The sequence below is a fragment of the Schistocerca americana genome, chromosome 10 (assembly GCF_021461395.2).
Source record: "Schistocerca americana isolate TAMUIC-IGC-003095 chromosome 10, iqSchAmer2.1, whole genome shotgun sequence".
Lineage (NCBI taxonomy): Eukaryota > Metazoa > Arthropoda > Insecta > Orthoptera > Acrididae > Schistocerca > Schistocerca americana.
Genome location: NC_060128.1, coordinates 171589589 through 171603360, shown reverse-complemented (window position 1 = coordinate 171603360; position 13772 = coordinate 171589589). Strand labels below are relative to the sequence as shown.

At 43.3% G+C, this 13772-nt stretch overlaps 1 protein-coding gene across 1 annotated transcript in view; it reads left to right on the top strand.

The window, feature by feature from the left end:
* LOC124552348 overlaps positions 1 to 11698 on the top strand; it is a 32377-nt gene extending 20679 nt beyond the window's left edge. Inside the window, exons 2-3 of the mRNA XM_047126617.1 lie at positions 1135 to 1241; positions 11470 to 11698. Of these exons, the coding sequence (XP_046982573.1) occupies positions 1135 to 1241; positions 11470 to 11698 (336 nt within the window). The remainder of the gene's footprint in view (positions 1 to 1134; positions 1242 to 11469) is intronic.
* Positions 11699 to 13772: the final 2074 nt, after the last annotated feature.

Genomic DNA, 13772 nt, shown 5'->3' with positions numbered 1-13772 from the left:
CGTTGTAGGTGTCACCACCGGCGCCAACCTTGTGTGAATGCTCTGCAATGCTAATAATTTGCATATCACAGCATCTTCTTCCCGTCGGTTAAATTTCGCGTCTGTAGCACGTGATCTTCGCGGTGTAGCAATTTTAGTGGCCAGTAGAGTATATCTGAGTGAAAGGCCAAAATATATCAGATGATAGACTCGTTTGATTGCAAGACTAGCAATTATACAAAGAAAAGAAGCTGAATGTAACTGTTTTCATCAATACGTACACCGTGAATTTTGGAGCATTCTGCTACATTTACCGACTCCTGTCTATGTTCTACATCAGCTGTTGGAAAGACTGTATTTGTTGTACCGAACTGACAATAGCGCAATTTCTGAAAATATAGGGATAGTCCATTTTCAGAGAACCACTTGATAATTCTTTGAGAAATATCTTTAACAATCCTTTCTGTTCTTTTCTCTTTAATGCGATTTATTATAACAGTAGTCTAGACTGCAAACACTACCAATTCTGCTTGTTGAATGTTAACAGATAGGTCAATCACATACATAAGTAATGGGAGTGGACACAAAAGTGAACCCTGCGGGTCTTCCCTTGTGATTTCTCCCCAGTCACTAAAATTTCCCAGCTTTCCAGCATTCCAGTTTTGCATTACGACCTTTTACATTCTGCCGGCCGATGTGGCCGAGAGGTTTTAGGCGCTTCAGTCCGGAACCGCACCGCTGCTATGGTAGCAGGTTCGAATCCTGCCTCAGGCCTGGTTGTGTGTGATGTGCTTAGGTTAGTTAGGTTTAAGTAATTCTAAGTCTAGAGGACTGATGACCTCAATGTAAGTCCCATAGCGCTAGAGCCATTTGAACCATTTTTACATTCTTCTTGTCAACTGTGATGAGTAACAAGCGAAGCGATGCAGAGGGGCCACTGACTGCAGCAACACGTCAGCACTCTAGTTTAAAGACTGTGGTCACAACTCTTCGACGACTGCTAGGTAGCTGCCGGTCGCCACTCCCTGTGCCAGCTGTTTTGTTGAACTAAACGAGATTTTCTGGTATTTTCCTTTTTAATTTACGTGTAGAAGTTTGATGCAGCAGACTGGCAGTGTGCGGGCATGAGGCGGCAGTGATGGTTGTTGTCCACAGGAGGTGGAGCCGTCGCGGCTGATGGCCGTGCTCGACACGGGCGTGCTGTCTGGGGTGCTGGAGCGGCGCGACGGCCGCTACAGGGTGGCAGCCATCGAGAGGCAGGAGTGGGAGCCGGAGCGGCCGCAGGAGGAGGAGTGGCGCCGGGGGCAGCGGGGGCGGCGGGGGCAGCGGAGGCGGCGGGGGTGGCAGCGCGCGCCCTGCTGGTAATCCCCACCCCCACGCACCTGTCTCTTTCCACAAACAGCCTCTGGATGTGACGCTGCAGAGATGTGACATTACCATCACTGTCAACTATGGTCTGATTAAAATTACTTGATAGTTGCCATTTCACGCGTTGCAGCTGAGCTCCTCCAATTACAGCACTCAACATCGCACTCGAACCATTCGCTATTGCTATACTGCCACAGCAATTGTGCAGTTCACCTTGCCCGACCTCCTTTCTCGATACGTTTGTATCCTGAATACTGCGTCTGGTACTTTTATTTCTTGCTAGCCTAGCACCCACCGCTTCGCTCGCAAAGACTGTATAACCTGCAGAGATTTTTTTGTTTTTATTCAATGGAATTTTTATGTTGTTCACAAATTGCATCACCTTCTAAGCCTTTCATGCTAATTAAGGCCATATAAGCATGGTCCTGAATGTACTTCCGAGAAAAAAGCGATTCTGGTAGCTGGAGTCCGAAGTTTTTGTTAATCACGCCTTTTGAGTTCTCGTGGAGATATTTCTATATCAACTTTAATCCTACAACAAATATTTCTTTATACCTAACCGAGAAATGAAATACTAATTTTCATCGATTTGTCTTTAAAATTTTTTAATGTAACGAAATATTTTCTTAAAAAGTTTAATCCGCTATTGCACTCCCTTAGGTGTTGAATTTCCATATACATTGAAACACATAATTTTTTTTTTTAATTTCAGACCGAGAAGTCAAATACCAATTGTCATATATGTAGCCTTCAAAATCTTCTTTAGTAATTATTTATTTTCAAAAAAAGTTTCATCCACTATTTTACTCTCTTAGTAGCTGAATTTCCAAAAATTCTGAAACATGTATATTTTATTTTCAGACTGCGAAACCAAATACCAATTTTCGTAGTTGTACCTTCAATATTCCCTTAATAGCGACATACATTCAAAAACCTTTCATCCCTTATTTCACCGCCTTAGGAGTAGAATGTCCAACAATCCCTTCTTACGCGATGCCTACAATATAGGGTCAACTCTTCTCCAAATTTCAAGTTTCTTTCCCAAGGGGTTGGGGCCAGGCGTCTATGGGTCAGTGAATCAGTCTGATCCAAAAACAGTGAAACACGTAATTTTTCACCTCTAAACGAGGAGTTTTCAGTGCTTTTCTACTGAAATATTTTCATAAAACGTTTCACCACCTATTTCGACCCCAGAGGGGTTGAGACAGTGACATGTGTATGTTTTATTTCTAACAGAGAAGAGTAATACAAATTTTCATAGATTTAGCTCCAAAATTCCTGCACAATGAAATATTTCCATAACAACTTTCATCCCCAAAGGGGTTGAATTTCTATATACAGTGAAACACACATTTTTTAATTTGTAACTGAGAAGCTAAATTTAATTTTTCATAGATCTAGTTTTAAAAATACTTTCATAATAAAATATTTTCACAAGAAATCTCATCCGCTATTTCACGCCCTTAGGATTCAGCTTCCAAAATCATCAAGCATGTATATTTTTATTTGCAACCGGGAAGTTGAATACCAGTGTTCATAGAAATAGCTTTAAAAATATTTTAGTAGTTCTTTAATGACGATATAGTTTCAAAAACAACTTCCAGCTCCGATTTCATCCCCATAGGTTTAATTTCTTTATTGCTAACCAATTAACCAAATACCAATTTTCGGAGGTCTAGCTTCAAAACTCCCTTAATAGAGGCATTTTTCAAAAGAACCTCTCACCTCCTTTTTCACTCCCTAAGGGTTGAAATTTCGAAAAACCCCTTCTTAAATGGCGCCAGCACTGTAAGGTGCAAGCGTCAAGATCTCAAGTTTCTGTCCTTAGTAGTTTGGCCTGGGCTATGATGAACTAGTCCGTCAGGACATAGCCTTTTTTGTATAGAGATTTCATCACTTACTCTCTCTTTCTCTCTCTCTCTCTCTCTCTCTCTCTCTCTCTCACACACACACACACACACACACACACACACACACACACACATGCGGATACACACAACGATTCCAACGAAATAAACGAGTTTCATACACAGCACTACTCAAACAATGCTGGATACTTCTTCACAAGATGCGATTGAGCGTCACATATACTATACGGTTATTATAATCTGAGAGATCGGCTTACGTTAGACATGCTTCACACAACATTACGTGAAGTTGTTGCTACAGGTGCATCAGAGACCTAAATATAACAAGTTTTTGCAGTTTTTAGTGGTGTAGTGCATTGGTTAGTGCATAAACCTATCGCGTAGAAAGTCCTAGTTTCGAATCTCGCCAAATGCAGCGAATTTGTTTAAATTTCTAAATCCAAACAAGTCTTTTATTATTATTTTTATTCAAGCAATTGGTTTACATTGACAATGGTTTAACATATAAACGAGACTGGTAGCGGGCTAAATAAAGTTCTACACAATAACTGCAGGTGTCCGGATACTTTTGAAGAGGAAGTGTGAAGATGGAAAGAGGCAGTCGGTGGGCACACCACCACATAAAGAGAAATCATAATTCCATGAAACAAATTAGAGAGTGAAGAAGAGCGGCCATCAAACTATTGTAGACATATATATCATTGGCCATTATTTTTGGAAACTTTATTTAGAGTAATAGTTTCAACGCATCTCAGTTGCATCTTGAGGCCCCAACACATAGAACTTCTGGAGTATTCCACTCACATGCGTACATTCGTACACGTGTACACGTGGATGCTGTTACACGTGCGAAGGGGAGATGACACGCGCCCAGCCGATCGCGTCCTTGAGTTCTTCAGTGTCAGTGAGATGACATCGGTCATTTGAAGCTCTTTTTTGGGGAATACAACCCCAATTAAATAGTACTTCTCTACGATTTCCTTCCGATTTTAGTTGCCCTCCTTCTTGAGTTTCGCTCCCACTGCTGCTGCTTTAACATTCAGTTTCTTACCCTTCCCTAAACCACAGAATGGGCGCTTATGACAGTAACAGTTTTGCTCCCTAAAACGATAACAACAAACTGTTTGAACGAGTTCTAGCGAGTCCATTGTCTCCTGTGTTTCCTGTATTATGTAGACATACGGCAGGAATACTCCGAGCGTTCGAAGTATTGGGGCCTGAAGAAGACGCAACTGAGGCGTTGAAATAACTACACCAAATAAAATTCCCAAAAATAATGGCTGATGGTATATATTTCTACAGTACCTAAAGAGAAGGCTGTGGCACGCCTGGTGTGACGTGACACTGAGTGGGTCTGGCTTGGCAAAATGCTGCACTGACAGAATCAAGGCGCACGCCCTGTAATCCTTGTAAACAGTTTTACGGTATCTATTTGGTAAAAAATTGGATTTCTACGTTACTTGTAACTTTATATGACAGCTTCATGGTGAAGTGCCCACCATTTCGTTAATGGACATAGTTACAGTCATATTTCACATATAAGTAACAAATTCGTAAACATTGCAATGAAAAATAGGGGTCACTATGAATCTACGTTTAGTGCATGTTAGACCACTTTTCTTACAATTTGGTATAGGATCAATATCTGCCTCCAGTCTCGAGAAAATGGATTTTATGTACCAGGTTCACTGCCGACTGCATGCACGTGGGAATGAAATATACGTGACATACCTCATGTCTAGTAAATCAATCGAGATATAGAAATGGGATTTTGGCTAGTGATAGCAAGCAAAGAGAAGAGTAGAATGAGATTTTCACTCTGCAGCGGAGTGTGCGCTGATATGAAACTTCCTGGCAGATTAAAACTGTGTGCCCGACCGAGACTCGAACTCGGGGCCTTTGCCTTTCGCGGGCAAGTGCTCTACCATCTGAGCTACCGAAGCACGACTCACGCCCGGTACTCACAGCTTTACTTCTGCCAGTATCTCGTCTCCTACCTTCCAAACTTTACAGAAGCTCTTCTGCGAACCTTGCAGAACTAGCACTCCTGAAAGAAAGGATATAGCGGAGACATGGCTTAGCCACAGCCTGGGGGATGTTTCTAGAATGAGATTTTCACTCTGCAGCGGAGTGTGCGCTGATATGAAACTTCCTGGCAGATTAAAACTGTGTGCCCGACCGAGACTCGAACTCGGGGCCTTCGCCTTTCGCGGGCAAGTGCTCTACCATCTGAGCTACCGAAGCACGACTCACGCCCGGTACTCACAGCTTTACTTCTGCCAGTATCTCGTCTCCTACCTTCCAAACTTTACAGAAGCTCTTCTGCGAACCTTGCAGAACTAGCACTCCTGAAGAGTATTTTACCAAGTGGTTAACATACAGAACTTTATCTACGGCTACATAGCGGAAGTCCGTAGAAGTGTTGGAACACGTGAGGCAATACTGACCCTATGACTTATCTTAGAAGATAGATTAAGGAAAGGCAAACCTCCGTTTCTAGCATTTGTAGATTTAGAAAAGGCTTTTGACAATGTTGATTGGAATACTCTCTTTAAAATTCTGAAGGGAGCGAAAGGCTATTTACAATTTGTACCGAAACCAGATGGCAGTTATAAAAGTCGACGGGCATGAAAGGGATGCAGTGGTTGGGAAGGGAGTGAGACAGGGTTGTAGCATCTCCCAGATGTTATTCAATCTGTATATTGAGCAAGCAGCAATGGAAACAAAAGAAAAATTCGGAGTAGGTATTAAAATCCATGGGGAAGAAATAAAAACTTTGAGGTTCGCCGATGACATTGTAATTCTGTCAAAGAGAGCAAATGATCTGGAAGAGCAGTTAAAATGGAATGGACAGTGTCTTGAAAGGAGGATATAAGATAAAGATCAACAAAAGCAAAACGAAGATAATGGAATGTAGTCGAATTAAGTCGGGTGCTGCTGAGGGAATTAGGTTAGCAAATGAGACGCCTAAAGTAGTAAATGAGTTTTGCTATTTGGGAAGCAAAATAACTGATGATGGTCACAGTAGAGAGGATATAAAATGTAGACTGGCAATGGCAAGGAAAGCGTTTCTGAAGAAGAGAAATTTGTTAACATCGAGTATAGATTTAAGTGTCAGGAAGTCGTTTCTGAAAGTATTTATATGGAGTGTGGCCATGTATGGAAGTGAAACATGGACGATAAATAGTTTAGACAAGAAAAGAATAGAAGCTTTCGAAGTGTGGTGCTACAGAAGAATGCTGAAGATTAGATGGGTATATCACGTAAGTAATGAGGAGGTACCGAATAGAACTGGGGAGAAGAGGACTTTGTGGCACAACTTGACTAGAAGAGGGGATCTGTTGGTAGACATGTTCTGAGGAGGCATCAAGGGATCACCAATTTAGTATTGGAGGGCAGCGTGGAGGGTAAAAATCGTATACGGGCACCAAGAGATGAATACACTAAGCAGATTCAGAAGGATGTAGGTTGCAATAGTTACTTGGAGATGAGGAAGCTTGCACAGGATAGAGTAGCATGGAGAGCTGCATCAAACCAGTCTCTGAACTGAAGACCACAACAACAACAACAACAACAACAACAACAGCAACAACAACATAGCGGAAGCTACAGATTTTATTTTATTTTATTATTTCAAACGAGTACTCCTTTGTTTCAAGAGTCATCGACAGCTAGTGAAAACAGAATTTGCTCATATGAAAAACACGAAATTTCTTCTCTGTGTTACTGTAAACCGATACAATGAAACTTAGCAGAGGAGTTTCTTTCTACACATTAGTTATCTATAACCAATAACGAAATGATGAGTACTTCATGATGCACCTGCAGCGGAGTATGCGCTGATATGAAACTTCCTGGCAGATTAAAACTCATTCTGGAAACATCCCCAAGGCTGTGGCTAAGCCATGTCTCCGCAATATCCTTTCTTTCAGGAATGTTAGTTCTGCAAGGTTCGCAGGAGAGCTTCTGTAAAGTTTGGAAGGTAGGAGACGAGGTACTGGCAGAAGTAAAGCTGTGAGGACGGGCGTGAGTCGTGCTCGGGTAGCTCAGTTGGTAGAGCACTTGCCGGCGAAAGGCAAAGGTCCCGAGTTCGAGTCACGGTCTGGCACACAGTTTTAATCTGCCAGGAAGTTTCATATCAGCGCATACTCCGCTGCAGAGTGAAAATCTCACTCTGACCTACACCAGGAGTTATGGTCTGGGGTGCAATTTCGTATGAGATAGTGGGACCACAGTCGTCGTTATCCCGTATACCTGGACTGCAAGTTTCTACATGAGTCTAGTAATTCGATCTGTTCATCAACAGCATTCGAGGGCGTGTTTTCCAACAGGATAACGCTCGTCCACATATAGCTGTTGTAACCCAATAATCTCTACAGTGTGTCGATATGTTGCTTTGGCCTGCTAGTTCACCAGATCTGTGTTCAGCCGAGCTCATATGGGACATTACTGGGTAACATGTCTAGCGTCACCCGCAAACAGTGTTAACTGCTCCTGTGTTGACCCAGCAAGTGCAACACGCGTGGAAGCCCATTCCACAGAGTGACATCTGAGGCATGTAGAACGCAATGTATGCATCTAACAGCGTTTCACATTTGCAGTGGCTTATCTCGCGCTTATGTTAACCTGTGACACTGCAATGTTAATCACTTAAATATGCTACGTAGAGAAATGTATTCCCAAAATTCCATTGTTGTTGTTGTTGTTGTGCGCTTCAGTCCAGAGGCTGGTTTGATGCAGCTCTCCATGCTACTCTATCCTGTGTAAGCTTCTTCATCTCCCAGTAACTACTGCAGCCTACATCCTTCTGAATCTGTTTAGTGTATTCATCTCTTGGTCTCCCTATACGATTTTTACCCTCCACGCTGCCTTGATGCCTCAGAATATGTCCTACCAACCGATCCCTTCTTCTAGTCACGTTGTGCCACAAACTCCTCTTGTCCCCAATTCTATTCAGTACCTCCTCATTAGTTATGTGATCTACCCATCTAATCTTCAGCATTCTTCTGTAGCACCACATTTCGAAAGCTTCTATTCTCTTCTTGACCAAACTAGTTATCGTCCACGTTTCACTTCCATACATGGCTACACTCCATACAAATACTTTCAGAAACGACTTCCTGACACTTAAATCTATACTCGATGCTAACAAATTCCTCTTCTTCAGAAATGCATTCCTTGCCATTGCCAGTCTACATTTTATATCCTCTCTACTGTGACCATCATCAGTTATTTTGCTCCCCAAATAGCAAAACTCATTTACTACTTTAAGCATCTCATTTCCTAATCTAATTCCGTCAGCATCACCCGACTTAATTCGACTACATTCCATTATCCTCGTTTTGCTTTCCTTGATGTTCATCTTATATCCTCCTTTAAAGACACTGTCCATACCGTTCAGCTGCTCTTCCAAGTCCTTTGCTGTCTCTGACAGAATTACAATGTCATCGGCGAACCTAAAAGTTTTTATTTCTTCTCCATGGATTTTAATTCCTACTCCGAATTTTTCTTTACAAATTGTAAATAGCCTTTCGCTACCTGTATTTTACCCCTACCACCTTCAGAATTTGAAAGAGAGTATTCCAGTCAATATTGTCAAATGCTTTCTCTAAGTCTACAAATGCTAGATACGTAAGTTTGCCTTTCCTTAATCTATTTTCTAAGATAAATCATAGGGTCAGTACTGCCTCACGTGTTCCAACATTTCTACGGAATCCAAACTCATCTAATACGATCTTCATTTATACAGATGGCTCTAAGACCAATGACAGTGTCGGGTGTTCTCTTATTGTCGGGGCACACCAGGCACACCAGGCTGTTGTTTACATCCGCCGCCACCGACATTCTGCTTATGTCATCTGCTCCGATTCCCTGAGCGCCATCCCGAGCCTCAGTGATCCGTATCCGGTTCACCCTTTCGTGTACCGGATTCAACGCTCTCTTCAGCAGCTGGTGGACGACGGTTCTCCGGTTACCTTTATGTCGGTTCCTGGCCATGTCGGTATCCCTGGGAACGAAACTGCAGATGCCGCAGCCAAGGCTGCTGTATTCCAGCCTCGGACAACTTCTTGTTGTGTGCCTTCATCTGATTTTAGCAGGGTCATTTGTAAGCGCATTTTGTCGCTGTGGCATGCCGATTGGGCTACACTTACTGAATTCAAGCTTCGGGCCTTGAAACCTCTTCCCACGACTCGGACAACCTCTTCACGCCCTTCTCGGTGGGAGGAGGTCGTTTTGGCCCGGTTACGAATTGGACACTGCCGGTTCAGCCATCGCCATCTGCTGACGGCTGCGCCGGGCCGTTCTGCCCATGTGGGCAATTGCTGACGGTACGCTACACTTTAACGTCCTGTCCGAATTTTAATACACTGCGCATTGATCTTGGCCTGCCATGTACTCTGGATGCCATTTTAGCGGATGACCCAGGGTCAGCTGCTCGCGTTCTTCGTTTTATCCACTTGACAAACCTGTCTAAGGACATTTGATTATGCTGTTTTCTTTTAATCCCTTGCCTGTTAATGTGCCTTTTATAGTGTTGTCCTTTTTAGTTGCTGTTTAATCTTGTGCCTCGCAGTGCATTCATAACTTAGTCTGGGCGCTAATGACCACTGTAGTTGTGCGCCCTAAAACCAAAGAAAAAAAAAATCTTCCCCGAAGAAGGGCTTCCACCAGTTTTTCCATTCGTCTGTAAAGAATTCGTGTTAGTATTTTGCAGCCGTGGCTTATTAAACTGATAGTTCGGTAATTTTCACATCTGTCAACACCTGCTTTCTTTGGGATTGGGATTATTCTATTCTTCTTGAAAAATTCCATTAGTCTGCATTAATTATTTCTTGTTGCGATTTTTTCCGCCGGTGTAGTTAGTGGCTCCCCTCCAGCCGGCACTCAGAACACCTACAGTGTCACGTGCCATGACGTACGCGCCGTATCCTGTCTTTCTCGTGGGCTCTGGGCAACACCGACTCAAAGCAAGGCCTCGGCGCTTGTTGGTGACGTCACGTCAGCTAGGCACGGCGAACGCCAGGTCTGTTGCAGGCAGAAACGCCTGGGCGTGCTTATCACTATAAATCTCTTATTTTTGGACAAAATGTTTGCTATTGTTTTGCATTCTGCAGTTTTATTTAGATGAAAGATTTTCCTACTGTTGTAAAGCTACAAATGAAGATCATAGTTCTGTATTACTGAATCTTGTCGAAACAAACGTAGATCTATATGAGAAGACGCTTTGCCCCATTGCAAGCTTCGTAAATTTTACATTCAAGTAACTATATTTACTGGATCCATTTTGTTATCGAAACTTACCCCAACCCCCTTACAATGAACTCGTTTCTTTTATTTATTTCTTTATTTTCGTTTGACATCGTCACTGGAAATGTGAACTAATTTACATGTGTAAATATCCAACTGTTGCCAGTCATTAGATTACAGTCGTTTTCAAGTCATTAGATTACAGCCGTTTTCAACGAAAGGAATTCTAAACAGGAAACAAAATAGCTTCATACATCGAAAATACTACTGAGCTTAAACTTTTTTAAACATGCACATTAGAAAAGATAAATATTCCTTTCTTGCAACTGAAAGGAGAAACTTTATAAGATAAAAAAATATATTTGATAAAACAAGTATCTCTCTTTTGCCTCTTCTTCTGTCCCCCACCCCCTCCCCCAACTTGTACAATCGCAAGATATTTCATTAACATTCAGTGCTCCTCATCCCATAGTCAACCAAGATACCTATAGAAGGGCACCAATATGTTGACAGTTTCTTGTAAATGCAACCCAGTACAAACATAACTTCCTCAGATTTACCAATAAGGTAAAGAAGCACGAATTCTGTTGCTGCTGGACCACGAAGTTGTTTTTGTATGTCAGTCCTTAAAACAGGTGGAAATTTAAGTTCAGGAGTACACTATTTGTTAAGAAGTGCAATGAATTGCACAAGTAATTGATTGCAGAAATCTCTCAGAACAATGTGTGTCGGTCAACTACCGCCAATAGTTTCACATTTTCCTATGTCAGGGAGGGAGACACCACCATTATGAGTATGCCTGCAACAGACCCGGCGTTCGCCGTGCCTAGCTGACGTGACGTCACGAACAAGCGCCGAGGCCTTCCTTTGAGTCTGTGTTGCTCTGGGCCCACTCTGCGTGACGTCACACCGAGAAGGCCGCTGCCTTGTCTTTAGGTGGTGGCGGTGAGGACTGTCCAGCTGTCGGCCGGGGACCGCCTGATTCTGACAACACGGTTTGTCGCAGGCGGTGCGGCCGGAGACACAGGGCCGGAGAATGCGCGGGCGCGGAGCCGGCGGCTGGACAGCGTCCCGAGAGCCCCTGCGCCATCTGCCTGGAGGCGGCGGGGGCGGCTGGGGGCGGCCGCCGTGCAGTGCTGAGGTGCGGCCACGCCTTCCACCACAAGTGCGTGGCCCGCTGGTTCCGCGTGCAGCCCACCTGTCCTCTGTGCAGGCGATACGCCGCCCTCTGGTAGAGAGTGCGGCCGTAACACAGCCTTAATCCGGCGACTGGTCGGACTAAATTCGAAAATACATACTGCAGTATAGAAAACTAGCCTGTCGAGTTAGCTGTCTGTTGCCTAGCCATAAGATACGACCAAACACTTCCAGTACGCAACAACAAGTTAGCATACAGAGGGCTATGCGTGAAGCGTTCAGTGAATTCGAAACTAAAATTCAATGTGCCGACTTGACAGAAAATCCTAGGAAGTTCTGGTCTTACGTTAAATCGGTAAGTGGATCGAAACAGCATATCCAGACACTCTCAGATGATAATGGCTTTGAAACAGAGGATGACACGCGTAAAGCTGAAATACTAAACACTTTTTTCCAAAGTTGTTTCACATCTACATCCATACTCCGCAAGCCACCTGACGGTGTGTGGCCGAGGGTACCTTGAGCACCTCTATCGGTTCTCCCTTTTATTCCAGTCTCGTATTGTTCGTGGAAAGGAGGATTGTCGGTATGCCTCTGTGTGGGCTCTAATCTCCCTGATTTTATCCTCATGGTCTCTTCGCGAGATATACGCAGGAGGAAGCAATATACTGCTTGACTCCTCGGTGAAGGTATGTTCTCGAAACTCCAACAAAAGCCCGTACCGAGCTACTGAGCGTCTCTCTTGCAGAGTCTTCCACTGGAGTTTATCTATCATCTCCGTAACGCTTTCACGATTACTAAATGATCCTGTAACGAAGCGCGCTGCTCTCCGTTGGATCTTCTCTATCTCTTCTATCAACCCTATCTGGTACGGATCCCACACAGGTGAGCAGTATTCAAGCAGTAGACGAACAAGCGTACTGTATCCTACTTCCTTTGTTTTCGGATTGCATTTCCTTAGGATTCTTCTAATGAATCTCAGTCTGGCATCTGCTTTACCGACGATCAACTTTATGTTATCATTCCATTTTAAACCACTCCCAATGCGTACTCCCAGATAATTTATGGAATTAACTGCTTCCAGTTGCTGACCTGCTAAATGGGATAAGGGATCAGAGCAAGACCGCACTGCAGTTCCTTCTCTAAATCCTCGCACGAACGAAAAAAATGGTTGACATGAAAATAAGTGTCCAAGGAAAAAAAAGCAACTGAAATCACTCAACAGAGTAAAGTCCACTACACCTGACGGAATACCAATTCGATTCTACACAGAGTACGCGAAAGAACTTGGCCCCCTTCTAACAGCCGTGTACCGCAAGTCTCTAGAGGAAAGGAAGGTTCCAAATGATTGGAAAAGAGCACAGGTAGTTCCAGTTTTCAAGGAGGGTCGTCGAGCAGATGCGCAAAACTATAGGCCTATATCTCTGACATCGATCTGTTGTAGAATTTTAGAACATGTTCTTTGCTCTCGTTTCGTGTCATTTCTGGAAATCCAGAATCTACTCTGTAGGAATCAACATGTATTCCGGAAACAGCGATTGTGTGAGACCCAACTCGCTTTATTTGTTCATGAGACCCAGAAAATGTTAGATACAGGCTCCCAGGTAGATGCTATTTTTCTTGATTTCCGGAAGGCGTTCGATACAGTTCCGCACTGTCGCCTGATAAACAAAGTAAGAGCCTACGGAATATCAGATCAGCTGTGTGACTGGATTGAAGAGTTTTTAGCAAACAGAACACAGCATGTTGTTATCGATGGAGAGACGTCTACAGACGTTAAACTAACCCCTGGTGTGCGACCGGGGAGTGTTATGGGGCCATTGATTTTCACAATATATATAAATGACCTAGTAGATACTGTCGGAAGTTCCATACGGCTTTTCGCGGATGATGCTGCAGTATACAGAGAAGTTGCAACATTAGAAAATTGTAGCGAAATGCAGGAAGATCTGCAGTGGATAGGCACTTGGTGGAGGGAGTGGCAACAGACCCTTAACATAGACAAATGTAATGTATTGCGAATACGTAGAAAGAAGGATCCTTTATTGTATGATTATATGATAGCGGAACAAACACTGGTAGCAGTTACTTCTGTAAAATATCTGGGAGTGTGAGTACGGAACGATTTGAAGTGGAATGATCATATAAAATTAATTGTTGGTAAGGTGGGTG